Source organism: Syngnathus typhle, linkage group LG6 (assembly GCF_033458585.1).
Source record: "Syngnathus typhle isolate RoL2023-S1 ecotype Sweden linkage group LG6, RoL_Styp_1.0, whole genome shotgun sequence".
Taxonomy (NCBI): domain Eukaryota; kingdom Metazoa; phylum Chordata; class Actinopteri; order Syngnathiformes; family Syngnathidae; genus Syngnathus; species Syngnathus typhle.
This window is the reverse complement of record NC_083743.1, coordinates 19,541,412-19,554,413: the sequence shown is the minus strand read 5'-3', so window position 1 is coordinate 19,554,413 and position 13,002 is coordinate 19,541,412. Positions and strand designations below refer to the sequence as shown.

Below are 13,002 nucleotides of genomic sequence, written 5' to 3'. Positions count from 1 at the left end.
AACGTTTGGGTCTGCCAGGTCGGACCGGCATCTTCCCCCACCATCGGAGCCAACCCACCACCAGGTGGTGATCAGTTGACAGCTCCGCCCCTCTCTTCGCCCGAGTGTCCAAAACATGCGGCCGCAAATCCGATGACACGACTACAAAGTCGATCATCGAACTGCGGCCTAGGGTGTCCTGGTACCAAGTGCACACATGGACACCCTTATGTTTGAACATGGTGTTCATTATAGAAAATCCGTGTCGAGCACAGAAGTCCAATAATAGAACACCGCTCGGGTTCAGATCGGGGGGGCCGTTCCTCCCAATCACGCCCTTCCAGGTCTCACTGTCATTGCCCACGTGAGCATTGAAGTCACCCAGTAGAACGATGGAGTCCCCAGAAGGAGCGCTCTCCAGCACCTCGTCCAGGGACTCCAAAAAGGGTGGGTACTCTGCTGTTTGGTGCATAGACACAAACAACAGTCAGGACCCGTCCCCCCACCCGAAGGCGGAGGGAGGCTACCCTCTCGTTCACCGGGGTGAACCCCAATGTGCAGGCGCCCAGCCGGGGGTTAATAAGTATACCCACACCTGCTCGACGCCTCTCACCATGGGCAACTCCAGAGTGGAAGAGAGTCCAGCCCCTCTCGAGAGGGCTTGAACCGGAACCCAAACTGTGCGTGGAGGCAAGTCCGACTATATCTAGTCGGAACTTTTCTGCCTCGCACACCAGCTCGGGCTCCTTTCCAGCCAGAGAGGTGACATTCCATGTCCCAAGAGCCAGCTTCTGCAGCCGGGGATCAGACCGCCAAGGTCCCTGCCTTTGGCCGCCGCCCAGCTCGCACTGCACCCGACCCCTTTGGCCCCTCCCACAGGTGGTGAGCCCATGGGAAGGGGGACCCACATTTCCTTTTTGGGCTTTGCCCGGCCGGGCCCCATGGGCGAAGGCCCGGCCACCAGACGCTCGCCTTCGAGCCCCGCCTCCAGGCCTGGCTCCAGAGGGGGGCCCCGGTGACCCGCGTCCGGGCGAGGGAAATCTGTTTCCATATATATTCTTCATCATAAGGGGCTTTTTGAGGGGGATGCTTTGAGAATAATTGTCAATTTCTGTCTATGTGAAGCCCTTTGAGACTGCTTGTGATTTAGGGCTATACAAATAAACTTGACTTGACTTGATTGTTCTGGTGTTTTTTTAACTCGGCTGTATGTATTTGTTTGTTCACGCTGATTTCTCCGACTGCCCGAAATTTTCCATATTCTCAGTTTATGTGTATATCTGTCATCACAGGGACACGAAGAAAGAATCCAATCTGGCGAAAGCCCGTGCGGCTCTGGACTCAGAGGCCACAGAGCGTGAACGTCTGCAGGTGAAGTTGTCCAAGCTGAAGATTGATTTTGACGAGCTGGAAGCAAGGTGAGGCCCGCCCGGCCATTTTATCAAAAATATGCCAACAACAAAATGGATAGTGGATATTAGTGCTGACATAATTGCTTTGCTGCTGGGGCCACACCCCGAGGAAAATCCTCCTTGTGACTAATTGCAGCTCAATTGGACTTACAGTTAACCATCCCATATGTGGGACTCACGATGGGATCACCGGTGTTTGAGTGATGTTCCAGTTATTTCTTTTCTTTCTGTGTGTTCGCAATTGTCATGGTGATTGTTCTGGTGTTTTTTTAACTCGGCTGTATGTATTTGTTTGTTCACGCTGATTTCTCAGACTGCCCGAAATTTTCCATATTCTCAGTTTATGTGTATATCTGTCATCTCAGGGACACGAAGAAAGAATCCGATCTGGCGAAAGCCCGTGCGGCTCTGGACTCAGAGGCCACAGAGCGTGAACGTCTGCAGGTGAAGTTGTCCAAGCTGAAGATTGATTTTGACGAGCTGGAAGCAAGGTGAGGCCCGCCCGGCCATTTTATCAAAAATATGCCAACAACAAAATGGATAGTGGATATTAGTGCTGACACAATTGCTTTGCTGCTGGGGCCACACCCCAAGGAAAATCCTCCTCGTGACTAATTGCAGCTCAATTGGACTTTCAGTTAACCATCCCATAGTCGCACATCAATATAAATAGCGCATTTGACTGCGTCGAGGGTTTAATACTGTTTTTGCTCAGGAAGTCGCATCACATTCAAATCCTTAAAGATGAGCTGGAGTTTGAAAAGAAGCTGCATTCCGCGGTCGGTAATTACCATCACTATCGCTTATTTAATTAATGAAAATAAAGCTGAGTCATTTTCACGTCTCACGTAGGACTTGCGCATGGTCCAAAGCCAGCACGAGTCTCGCATGGTGGAGTTAGAAGCCGGCCAAAAAGTGAAAGATCTGGAGGAGGCTCTGTCTACAGAGAGGGAGCGGACCCAGAACAAGGAGGAGAGGTCTTTTTACAGCTTTAGAACATACCACAACGTTTGCTCTCATAGCAATTAATGTCTCCACGTTTGTCCCCAGGGTACGCCAAACCATGTCGGCCAGCAAAAAGAGGAAACGTCCGAAGGACAGCGAGGGTTTGAGCTCGGGCGGATGCAATGTGCCTCGTCCTAAAATCGCCCAGCAGGTCACTGTGGATGAGCAGCAGGTCACTGTGGATGAGCAGCAGGTCACTCTGGATGAGGTGGACTCGTACGGCAAATATGTCAGACTCCGCAATACAGTTGATGAGGTCAGTGGATGTGTCACAGGGGAACATCTTACGAAATTTGCACATTTTCCAGTAACGACTAACCTGTTGAGATCAATTTCAACTATTAGGATCAGAATTTGGGGAACTGGCAGGTGAAGCTCCAGATTGGATCTTCTGCTCCCATTGTATTCAAGTTTGCCGCAGAATTCATCCTGAAGGCCCACGAGAGTGTCACGGTAATCAATCTTATCTGGAAGATCTCAGATACAAGGTGCTCAATATTTCAATGACCTTTACATGCATCAGATCTGGGCGGCTGACGCTGGCCGAAACCACAATCCTCCCTCTGATCTAGTCTGGGAGACACAGTCCAACTGGGGACCCGTAGGCCAGGTCCACTTTACCTTGATCAACGCCAACGGAGAGGTGACACATCTTTCAAGCGACAAGAAGCAATATTTCTCTTTTGACGTCCGTTTTTCTTCCAGGAAATAAGGATGAGCAAAGCCACTGGCGCACGTTTGGAAGATGATGATGGAAATTCCACTTCCACCATGGGATAGAGGAAATGTAATTTCGGTTTCTTGTGTGTCTTGACATATGAAGGGATTGACAATAAAGCAGACTTTGACTTTTGACATGGTCACATTATAAAAATATTGTATAAATTACAATTAAATGGGCTTTTTTTAAATAAAATCTGCTCCGACCTGTTGTGAAATTTAATTGAAATAATTGAAATAAAGTTGTTGTTCTTTAAAAATGATTGAATTCGTCTTTTTTCATTCTGTGTAATTACATTCTGCTGTATGCACCAAAAAAAAAAAGTGTAATATCGGTTTCATCAGTATATAATTGAAACCGGAAGGTATTCGGAAATCCCTGCGGTCAGTAGAATATATAACGGCTGTGCAATGAGAAGTCAAGACATGTTCCACGAGAGCACGCGGTCAAGGCAAGAGTAATCTCGACGCAACATGCCCAACATGTGTAAGTCAGTGATGAATGTTTCCTGAATTTTCTTCCTCTTTTGCCATTCATTCATGATTTTCTTCTGCTTCCGCATTAGACACGCAAATTCTCGCGGTGGGCTTGGTGGCTTTTCTAGTACTGCGAGCCAATGGCGCTCCGTTGACAGAAGCGACCACCGTCTTGCCATCAAGCGACACCTCAAGTGAGGAGGAAACGGCGCCCTCTGACCTGCTGACCTCTGCTCATGTTTGGGACTCGGTTCTGGGTACCGCTAAAGAACACCAGAAAGCTGTAAGTGGAAATTCAGAAAGCACCTTCATTGTCTTCTCCTGGCTGTAAAACATATCTGACTTGTGACTAATTTCAATATCAGTTTGATGATGAATTCCAAAACACTGTCAACTTTCATTTACTGGAGCACTACAAAGCACCTCAGTTTCCAGCAAACTGCCCCAGCTCCAACTTTAGCAAGGTAAGAACCAGAAATGGAAAACCACCAGAGGTGGGAGAAAATACAGACACTGACACTTTCCATAATTGTTTGCTAGCATCGGCTTGACTTTTATGCGTAGGTTGAATAGATATTTGTTTTTTAACTGACCTAAATATTCTTTTTTCCAGGAGGCTTGCCTGCACAGGCTGGCCCAAGGTCTGTCCACTTACATAATTCTTCTCAAGCACGTGGAGAAGGAATATCCCGGCAGTAAAATTCTGTCTGAGGCCAAACACTACTCTGAACTCCTGCTCTACAATATCAAACAAAAGGTTGGCCAGTGTGACAATTTAGGGATAGGAAATGAATTTTGCTGTTACTATAATACCTATTTTGACATTGTGTTGCTTACTCTTGTCCGGCAGATGAAAAAAACAGAAGAGGTCACAGGCCTGAGTAGCAATGAGGAAGAGAGCCTATTGAGGTCACTGTACCACCCCGATGCTTTCCACAGAAAGATGACGGCGCACAACATCCTGCGGAAGCTCTACATCTTCATTGTTGACGGCGAGAGGGCGCTGAGGCGCAAAGAACGGCGAAGGGGAAAACATGCCAAGGTCTTCGCCATGTTTAGTTTATTGCGGTAGTCACGTCCGCCACTGAAGCCCGTCGGAAATGTTGGGCAAAACATGAAGTGAATTAAGTTGTTGGATCTGCACTGATGTGTCGTAACCCACTGACGGATTGATGATGTATTTGTTTTTGCATGACGCACTGAGTTTTTTAAATTTTTTATTCTGTAGATAACCTATTTATTGCTCATTCAAAAAAGCCATTGTGAATCTAAGACCTTATTTATTGCAAACAGTCGTATGAATTATTTAAAGAAGATATTTATTACATATTATTGTTTTTATACTTGAAGGCATGATAATTATATTTATTTTTTAAACGGAATGTATTTTTAAAACATGAATAAAACTATTTGCTTACTTGTGAATTGAACTGCTTGATTTATAACACTTTGGCAGGTGTCTTTTGAGAATTTCACTTATTAGATTGAACTACAGAAATCTCTTTTTCTGAGATTCAAAGACATCGTATATATATATATATATATATATATATATATATATATATTTGCAAAACTGAAATATCGTAAGGCCACTTATGGGCTTTACTGTCAGACATTTATTGACAAAAACATGGAACAGACTTCAAGACAATGTCGTAACAATAACAAATAAATATCTCAGACCAAATTGACTTTCAGGTGGCCAACTCGTCGTGGTCTTCGGGTGGAGGTTGTTGATGCAGGTGCACGTCATCCTTCTTCAACCCCAAAGTAAACTGAAACGAAGCAAAAACAGCCAACGATACGTATGTCATTGTTGTTTTTGACTTAATCTGCCATTTTTTTAAGGTTCTCTTTCTACATATTTACCAAACACAAGCGATACATTAACTTCAATACAAAAAAAGGGCACTACCTCAAATACAACCTAGAAAACAGTTTGACTGAAATGGTAGTCATTCAATAAATAAATATATGCACATTTTCTTTTTCAAATTGCAGCCTTTGCGGTTTTGAAAATTGCAGTTGATCACATTGCAACGTCGACTTGAATTCTATTCATCTCTCAGTTTTAATGCACAGACAGACACACGAGAGAAAACGCTGACACAGAAGCAGTGGATGACGCAAATCAGTGTTGCCGCAAGCAGACCTGTTGCTGAGATTGTCTCATGTGTTGAGACGAGCGACACTAGACGGTGTTCAGGTGAACGTCACCACCAAGAATTTACTGATAACAAAGTCAAAAGTCAAAGTCAGCTTTATTGTCAATCTCTCCACATGTCACAACACACAAAGAGACCAAAATTACGTTTTTCTCTATCCCATGGTGACGAGACACATAACACGATAGACATACAAGTACGCGACACAATATAAAAACAAGGCAGAAATTCAAACAATCAATAGTAAGAGTGATGAATAAATAATAAATAAACAGATAACACAATAAATAAGAGGAGCAAAACGGAGCCAGCAAGCATAGCGCAAAAGTTAAAAACATCATAAACAAAAAGGCACAAACAATAAATAATAAGAGTAATAATAAATAATAAATAAACAGATAACACAACAAACTAGAATTTTGCAATTTCTGGAGAAATTGCGTGTGAAGGCGAAATGTATGAATAACTTTTTCGGGCAATGCTGCCGAGCGATGTTGAAACGTGTTGAATTACTTGAGAGATGTAGAATATTTGGAGAATTTGTGGTGAATTTCAAAATTGAAAGTTTGGAATATTTGGTAAGTGGGAAGTTGTGGAATAGGTAGGCAAAAGATGAACAGTTGAAAGTTGGAATGTGTTGAATCGGTTGAAAAATGTGGAAACCTTTGTGGAAAATAAGGATGCTGAGGACAAAAATACTGCTGCTTTGACGTTGGGGATGTCTGGATAATCTGCAGTAAAATCGGAAACACCAAAAATAAATCCTCTATCCACATTAAAAATAAAATAACAGTTTATTTAAAAGTTGACAGAATTACATTGCATGTCCAATGAAAAAATATGCACATCTCTTAAAACTAGTTACAAATGTAAGGCTGTGTGTGCAATTGTTACAGACAGAAATGATGAAGACAGCTCATCCGCTGTGCAACATTTATTTTCAGCGTCCTCTACTGGCGAAAATACATATTGCACTTGGGCGCATGGGTTTCTTCCATAGAAAAAAAAAAAACCTCCTATAAACCAAAAGTTCTGGGGAGGCAAGTGCCACATAATGTTGATCTTTTATTTATCAATGTATGCAAACAAATGGTTTTTATGTATTATCTATCCATTTACCTGGTCGTTTATTACACCCAAAAGCTAATATAGCTTTTTCTATACGATAGACATCCATTGTACATTCTCATATTAACCTTGAGAGGGTTTAAAAAAATATTTACGTACCATCTTTGTCGTTGCCTAATGGATCTGTCCAGGTTTCCCCTTGCTTAGTTGTGCGTTTTTTCGTTCGTGTCCACCGTGTTGCTTAAGGTGAGTCAGTTCCACATGGACTATGGAAAATGTGAGTCGGCAGACAGTGCATATTTTCCTCACACTTTTTGACAAATCTATTTTCTGCTTCACTGTCCACTCGGCAAGTTTGAAACTTGTGTGCTTCTTTTTAGTAATACTTACCCTCTTGCGGTCGCAGTAACTGCCTGGAACGCGTCCATGCTGCTGAGTTAACTTCTGCAATCTACTTTGTGGTGCCACCGCACATGAGATGATCGCATTCCGTATTGTTTTCTATGTTCTTTGGACAGCAGGCCAAAGAACGCTACCGTAAATTCTATCTATCAATCTAGAATGGGAAAACATGCGACATCTGAGAAACATTTTCGAAATAAACCATAGTATTCCAGAATACTAAGATAAAGACAGCAGAAGTTACAAATATCCCAAAATAAGGCATGGGTAAAATACCATTACTATAGATTAAAATAGATTAAAATCATATATTATACATTAATACCATTAACTACACATTGAAACAATATATTTGCGACTGTATTTGCTATAAACAAAATAATAAACTGGGTCACCTAATTCGGCGGATGACGTTGCCTCTCTCTCTCTCTCTCTCCGTCTGTCTCTCACGTGTAACGTCAGTGTTCCAACTTGGTGTCGTGGAGCCACGCCAGCATCTCTGGTTGCAAGTCGAAGAGGCCGGCCTCTGAGGGTGGTCTCTATAGGGGGCAGATGTTGATGAAGTGGTGAAATATATTATCATAATTTAATAAAAATGAATAAAATAAACAATTATTATTTTGTGCATTTAACTTTAAACTTTAATAGTAGAACATTTTAAACAGAACAAACAACACAAAATACAAATAACATAACAAAAAAAAAAACCCACAAAAACCCCTCTAGGGCAGTGCTTCCCAATAGTGGGGCGCGCCCCCCAAGGGGGGCGCGGTGCTATTCCTGGGGGGGCGCGTGTGACCCTGGGGAACAGGCTTTTTTTTTGGCAGTACTAGAATAAAGTGTAATTGCGGGTTTACTACAGCAGGGGGCAGTGGCGCTCTCATTGTTACTTCTGTCACGTTTGCGACAGTGCAACATTTTACGACTTACAAGACAAGTTAGGATAGTCACGGTGGGGAGGGGGGGCGCGAATAGATTTCTTCTTGCTAGGGGGGGGGGAGTAACAGAAAATAATTGAGAAGCACTGCTCTAGGGGAAGATTAGGGCCATCGGGGAATTTTTGGTTCCACTCCTCTAATGGAACCATTCTGGTGGCATTGGTGGCGTCCACAAGCTCCACCTGTTCACCTTTGATTTTAAAGGCCACAAAGCGAAAGGGCTCTTCTTCCAGTTCCTGCGCAAAGAAATTTCATGACAATTTATTATGTTTGAAACACCACGAGAAAACATGATGGATGGATGGATGGATGGATGGATGGATGGATGGGGTTGGGTAAGTAGGTAGGTAGGTAGGTAGGTAGGTAAGTAGGTATGTAGCTTGGTTAGATATAGATATATAAACAGACAGACAGACAGATAGACAGACAGCCAGCCAGCTGTATCTGAGACAATATCCTACAAAGTTGGTGATCCAGATTTTGAGAAAACTCCTAAAGCATGAATCTGACTTCAACCTTAATGATGGTGAGCCACTGATAGCAGTGCATCCCAAGTAAATAACAGTATTGATTCAATTGAGAACACCTTTGTTTATACACATAAAAAACTGCTTGCTTTAGGTACCTTTATTACAGTATTTTCTGTGGAGTGGAGCTCTACGCCACTAGAAGATGATGTTGTCATGTGTGTCATGGACAGCCGCTGTCCAAGTTTGACATGGAAAAAGTTGGTTTCGCGCCATGTGAGGACCTTAATTTCTCTTTGATCCTGTAATGAAAATGACAAATTAGTACTAGTTGTTGAAATGTAGATCTAGGCTAAGGCAACATGATGCCCTAAGGGACCTTACTCAGGTGAAATGAGAGTGTGACAGATATCTTTACTGAGACACACACACACACTCACTCTCTCTCTCTCTCTCTCTCTCTCTCTCTCTCTCTCTCTCGCGACACAATCAACAGATTAGCATTAGCAATACGCTATCGCAATACAACAACAAAAATCTGCTATAAAACTGCTCCTCAGCCAATTGTTTCTTTGCAATTGTATTTGCAATACCGTAATTATTCTAATAATTATCGCCCATATTCTAATAACCGCCCTGTGTGTGTTAGCGATAGCATAAATAAAACATTGATACCTCGAATTATCGCCCATGCTGCTAAAAAATTCCCCCCAAAACTTACGTTTTCCTCCGCGACCACATGCCGACGTCATTGCGCAAGTTTAAATATGACTGATTTGACAGCCCGTTGAATGCCCCTTTTAAATTGTTTTTCTCCATAAACTATGATACAATTACACTCGTCACTCCGCAACAATATCCTCCTCACACAATTACGTTCTCGGGGCATGGGCTCGAACAAGACGATCGCGTTAATATGACGTGTACAACACGTGATATGCGACGGTAGCGTGTCGCATCGATAGAGCGTCAATTGACGCACCCCGCTGTTAGAGGTAGCTCAAAACAGCCGCTGTCCTCGTGTTAAGAACACCAGTTAGATACTACATAAGGAAAATATACATATTATCGCCCTTTTCAGTGCCCCTTGGCAATCAGACAATAATGGGTGATAATTGGAATAAATACGGTAATTTAATAAAACGGGTACCTTAAATGCACGGAAGACTTTGCTTGTAATGATTTTATACAGCCGCTAAGTGTCAGTGTCGAGCAACTGAATCAAGATCGCGATCGTATTTGCAATAGAAATATAATAAAACTAGGTCACTTAAATACGAAATATGACTTTGCTGGTAATGATTTTCAACATCCACCAGTGCTGAGCAACAGAATCAACAGAACTGTACTGCTTATCACCCATCATATTGCACATTTAGCAAAGTTTAGTAAAGACCTACTTACTTTTTTTCTGGTTTTGTTGTACCTTATGTGGTTATCAAGCCAGCCTATGAAAGGAAAACTAAATATGTCCAAATAAGTTGAATTTTGGTGTAGGAATATTCAATAATAATTGATCATAATTTAAAAAAAAAAAACAGTTGGAAAAATATGGGGAGAAGAAAAATTAAAGTATCTATTGAATTGATACAACTAATACATTTAATATAATGATGCAATACACAATTTATACACGGACAACAAAATATAACTAAGTGGTGAAATATATTATCATAATTTAGATTAAATTAATTCAATTTAATAAAAATAAATAAAATAAACAATGACTATTTTGTGCATTTAAATTTAAACTTTAATCATAGAACATTTTAAACAGAACAACAAACAAGAAATACAAACAATAGAACACAAAAAAAATTTACCACAAAAGCCCCTCTGGGGTAAGATTAGGGCCTTCGGGGAATCTTTCTTTCCACACTGTCAATGGAACCTTTTTGGTGGCATTGGTGGCGTCCAAAAGCTCCACGTCTTCACCTTTTATTTTAAAGGCCACAAATCGAAATGGCTCTTGTTCCAGTTCCTGCGCAAAGAAATTTCATGACAATTTATTGTGTTTAAAACACCACGAGAAAACATGATGGGCAGATAGATAGATAGATAGATAGATAGATAGATAGATAGATAGATAGATAGATAGATAGATAGATAGATAGATAGATAGATAGATAGATAGATAGATAGATAGATAGATAGATAGATAGATAGATAGATAGATAGATAGATAGATAGATAGAAAACCTAAAACAATTTGATTAATTTCATGACCATAATCACAACCACAATGATTTTATACAGTCAAGGAAGCAAGTGAAATTGTATGTCTTCCTGATAGAGCTGCATCTGAGACAAAATCTTATAAAGTTGGTGATCCAGATTTTGAGAAAACTCCCAAAGCGTGAATCTGACTTCAACCTTAGTGATGATGAGCCACTGATAGCAGTGCATCCCAAATAAATAACAGTGTTGATTCAATTTAGAATACCTTTGTTTATACACATGGGAAAAACAGCTTGCTTTAGGTACCTTGATCTCAGTATTTTCGGTGGAGTGGAGCTCCAGGCCACCGGAACACGATGTTTTCAGGTGCGTAAGAGACACCCGCTGTCCAACCGTTAGAACAAAAATGTTCGCCTCTCGCCACCTGACCACCTTTATTACCATTTGATCCTGTAATGAAAATGACAAATTAGTACTAGCTGTTGAAATGTCAATCTAGGCTACAATGACTAAGACAATAAAGCTAGAGAAATACTCAAGAAACTGGTGTCAAATTTCTGTCCTACAAAACCAGTGTCTTGCAGGTTTAGACGTCTCCCTCCTCTAATATGCATGATCGTCAGCAAACTTTGCACGGGTGATATTAGAGTGAGCTATCAAAAGCTTGGAAAGGATCAGGCCTTGAAGGCACCTTACTCAGGTGAAATGTGAGTGTGTGTGATGTATCTATATTTAGACACGCACATGCACACATACGCACACACATGCATGCACACGCACGCGCACACACACACACACAAACACACACAGATAGTGTGACAGAGAGAGAGAGAACAATCAGTTTACTTTTTTTAAATAAATGATGCCTAATGGGACCACAGACCCACGTGACATCACCATCCTCATGGGGCGGATCTAAAAATGAAAAACAGATTAATCATCACTACTTCATGAAAGAGAGGGAGCGGAAAGAGAGAGAGATTGATCTTACAGCAGAGACAATGCCGTCTGTCGTGAAAAGGACACCCTCCTCATGGCGGATGTCCTTTAAGGCTCTGGCAATGCTTGGAGGGTACAGCAGAGCTGTCCCTCTCACCTCCAAATCTGGGGTCACTTCTATCGCCCCAGCCACATAAATGCCGGTGTTGTGCCGGGAGAGGAGGACCCCTTGTTCTTTTCCCCGGCCAAAATTAATAATTCGAAAGGTGCCTCCAACGGAGACATCAGAGGCTACATTTTCAAAAAGAATCATTTTACACAAATGGTGGCCATCACAGAGGGCCACCACTGTATTACAGTGGGAAGCCTTAGCCTCCACCGTGCCATCCTCTTTAAGGGCCCATCTGGAAAATCGTGTTGATGTTTTTAAGGCCACCACTTTGGCCGTGACCACCGCTGGCATTTGGTGGAGCGTCCACAGGTTTTCCATTCTGACAAAAAAAATGAAAATAATAACAGAGACATAATTACTATAGCACTTATATATGGTTGAATTAGTCTACATGATGACAGAAATTGGTTATAAAATAGCAGCCCTACCCTTTTAGAAGGACTATGGTTAATGTCCTAAATGGCTATTGTTTAATTGTTTTTGTCCTAAATGGCTATTGTTTAATTGTTTTTTGTTGGTTTTATTTATCTATGTATCTATGTATGTATCTATGTATGTATCTATGTATCTATCTATGTATCTATCTATCTATCATATATTTATTTATTTATTTATTTATTTATTTATTTATTTATTTATTTATTTATTTATTTATTTATTTATTTATTTATTTATTTATTTATTTATTTATTTATTTATTTATTTATTTATTTATTTATTTATTATTTCCAATGAACTACTTCCAGTTTTGTGTATTTTGGAAGATGTTAAGAGTTGACTCCTTTGATCTACAATTTCATCCCCTACATAATTTGGGAAACTCAAATGTTGGCACCTGTGCATTTGTTCCCACAGTAAGCAAAGATTGATTTTCTATTTGTTATAGTGAAATAAACATCTGCAGCCAGAAACGGTGCTGAGAGTTGACTGATCTAGCCGCGCAACTCGCATGATTGACAGCGCCACGTTTTTTTTTTTCCTGGCCGCCACTAGTTCCCAGGCTTTTTTCGCACTTGCGGTATAGATCAAAAGAGGTGTCCATGCAGCCTTGTTAAGGCGGCATCACAATGTTAAATCACG

The 13,002-nt window shown here is 41.3% G+C and overlaps 1 protein-coding gene and 2 long non-coding RNA genes across 6 annotated transcripts; 1 reads left to right on the top strand and 2 right to left on the bottom strand.

The window, feature by feature from the left end:
- The first annotated feature begins 1,428 nt into the window (after positions 1-1,428).
- LOC133155656 (lamin-A-like) lies at positions 1,429-3,379 on the top strand. 2 transcript variants are annotated; one of them, XM_061281144.1, is made up of 6 exons: positions 1,429-1,882; positions 2,107-2,170; positions 2,244-2,652; positions 2,742-2,849; positions 2,920-3,039; positions 3,102-3,379. In XM_061281144.1, exons 3-6 carry the CDS (start codon positions 2,455-2,457, stop codon positions 3,174-3,176), a joined length of 501 nt encoding a protein of 166 aa, XP_061137128.1. In that variant the 5' UTR covers positions 1,429-1,882; positions 2,107-2,170; positions 2,244-2,454; the 3' UTR covers positions 3,177-3,379. The 2 variants fall into 2 exon arrangements, with proteins under 2 accessions (XP_061137128.1, XP_061137127.1); XM_061281143.1 differs by lacking the exon at positions 1,429-1,882 and having other exon boundaries at positions 1,942-2,170.
- Positions 3,380-5,835: 2,456 nt separating this feature from the next.
- Positions 5,836-9,570, bottom strand: LOC133156126 (uncharacterized). Of its 3 annotated transcripts, XR_009714789.1 has the most exons (4): positions 9,355-9,488; positions 8,792-8,935; positions 6,986-7,767; positions 5,836-6,489 (listed from the first exon to the last, which is right to left on the bottom strand). It is a non-coding gene; the product is annotated as an uncharacterized LOC133156126 (long non-coding RNA). The 3 variants fall into 3 exon arrangements; XR_009714788.1 differs by lacking the exon at positions 9,355-9,488 and adding an exon at positions 9,510-9,570 and having other exon boundaries at positions 5,836-7,767; XR_009714787.1 differs by having other exon boundaries at positions 5,836-7,767; positions 9,355-9,480.
- Positions 9,571-10,469: 899 nt separating this feature from the next.
- On the bottom strand, positions 10,470-11,523 carry LOC133156209 (uncharacterized). The gene is made up of 3 exons (XR_009714804.1): positions 11,347-11,523; positions 11,118-11,261; positions 10,470-10,614 (listed from the first exon to the last, which is right to left on the bottom strand). It is a non-coding gene; the product is annotated as an uncharacterized LOC133156209 (long non-coding RNA).
- Positions 11,524-13,002: the final 1,479 nt, after the last annotated feature.

Coding starts and splice junctions, on each gene's coding strand:
- LOC133155656 (XM_061281144.1), top strand. CDS start 2,455: ATGTCGGCCAGCAAAAAGAGGAAACGTCCGAAGGACAGCGAGGGTTTG. Junction 2,653..2,741: donor TCCGCAATACAGTTGATGAG/GTCAGTGGATGT, acceptor TTCAACTATTAG/GATCAGAATTTGGGGAACTG. Junction 3,040..3,101: donor TGATCAACGCCAACGGAGAG/GTGACACATCTT, acceptor TTTTTCTTCCAG/GAAATAAGGATGAGCAAAGC.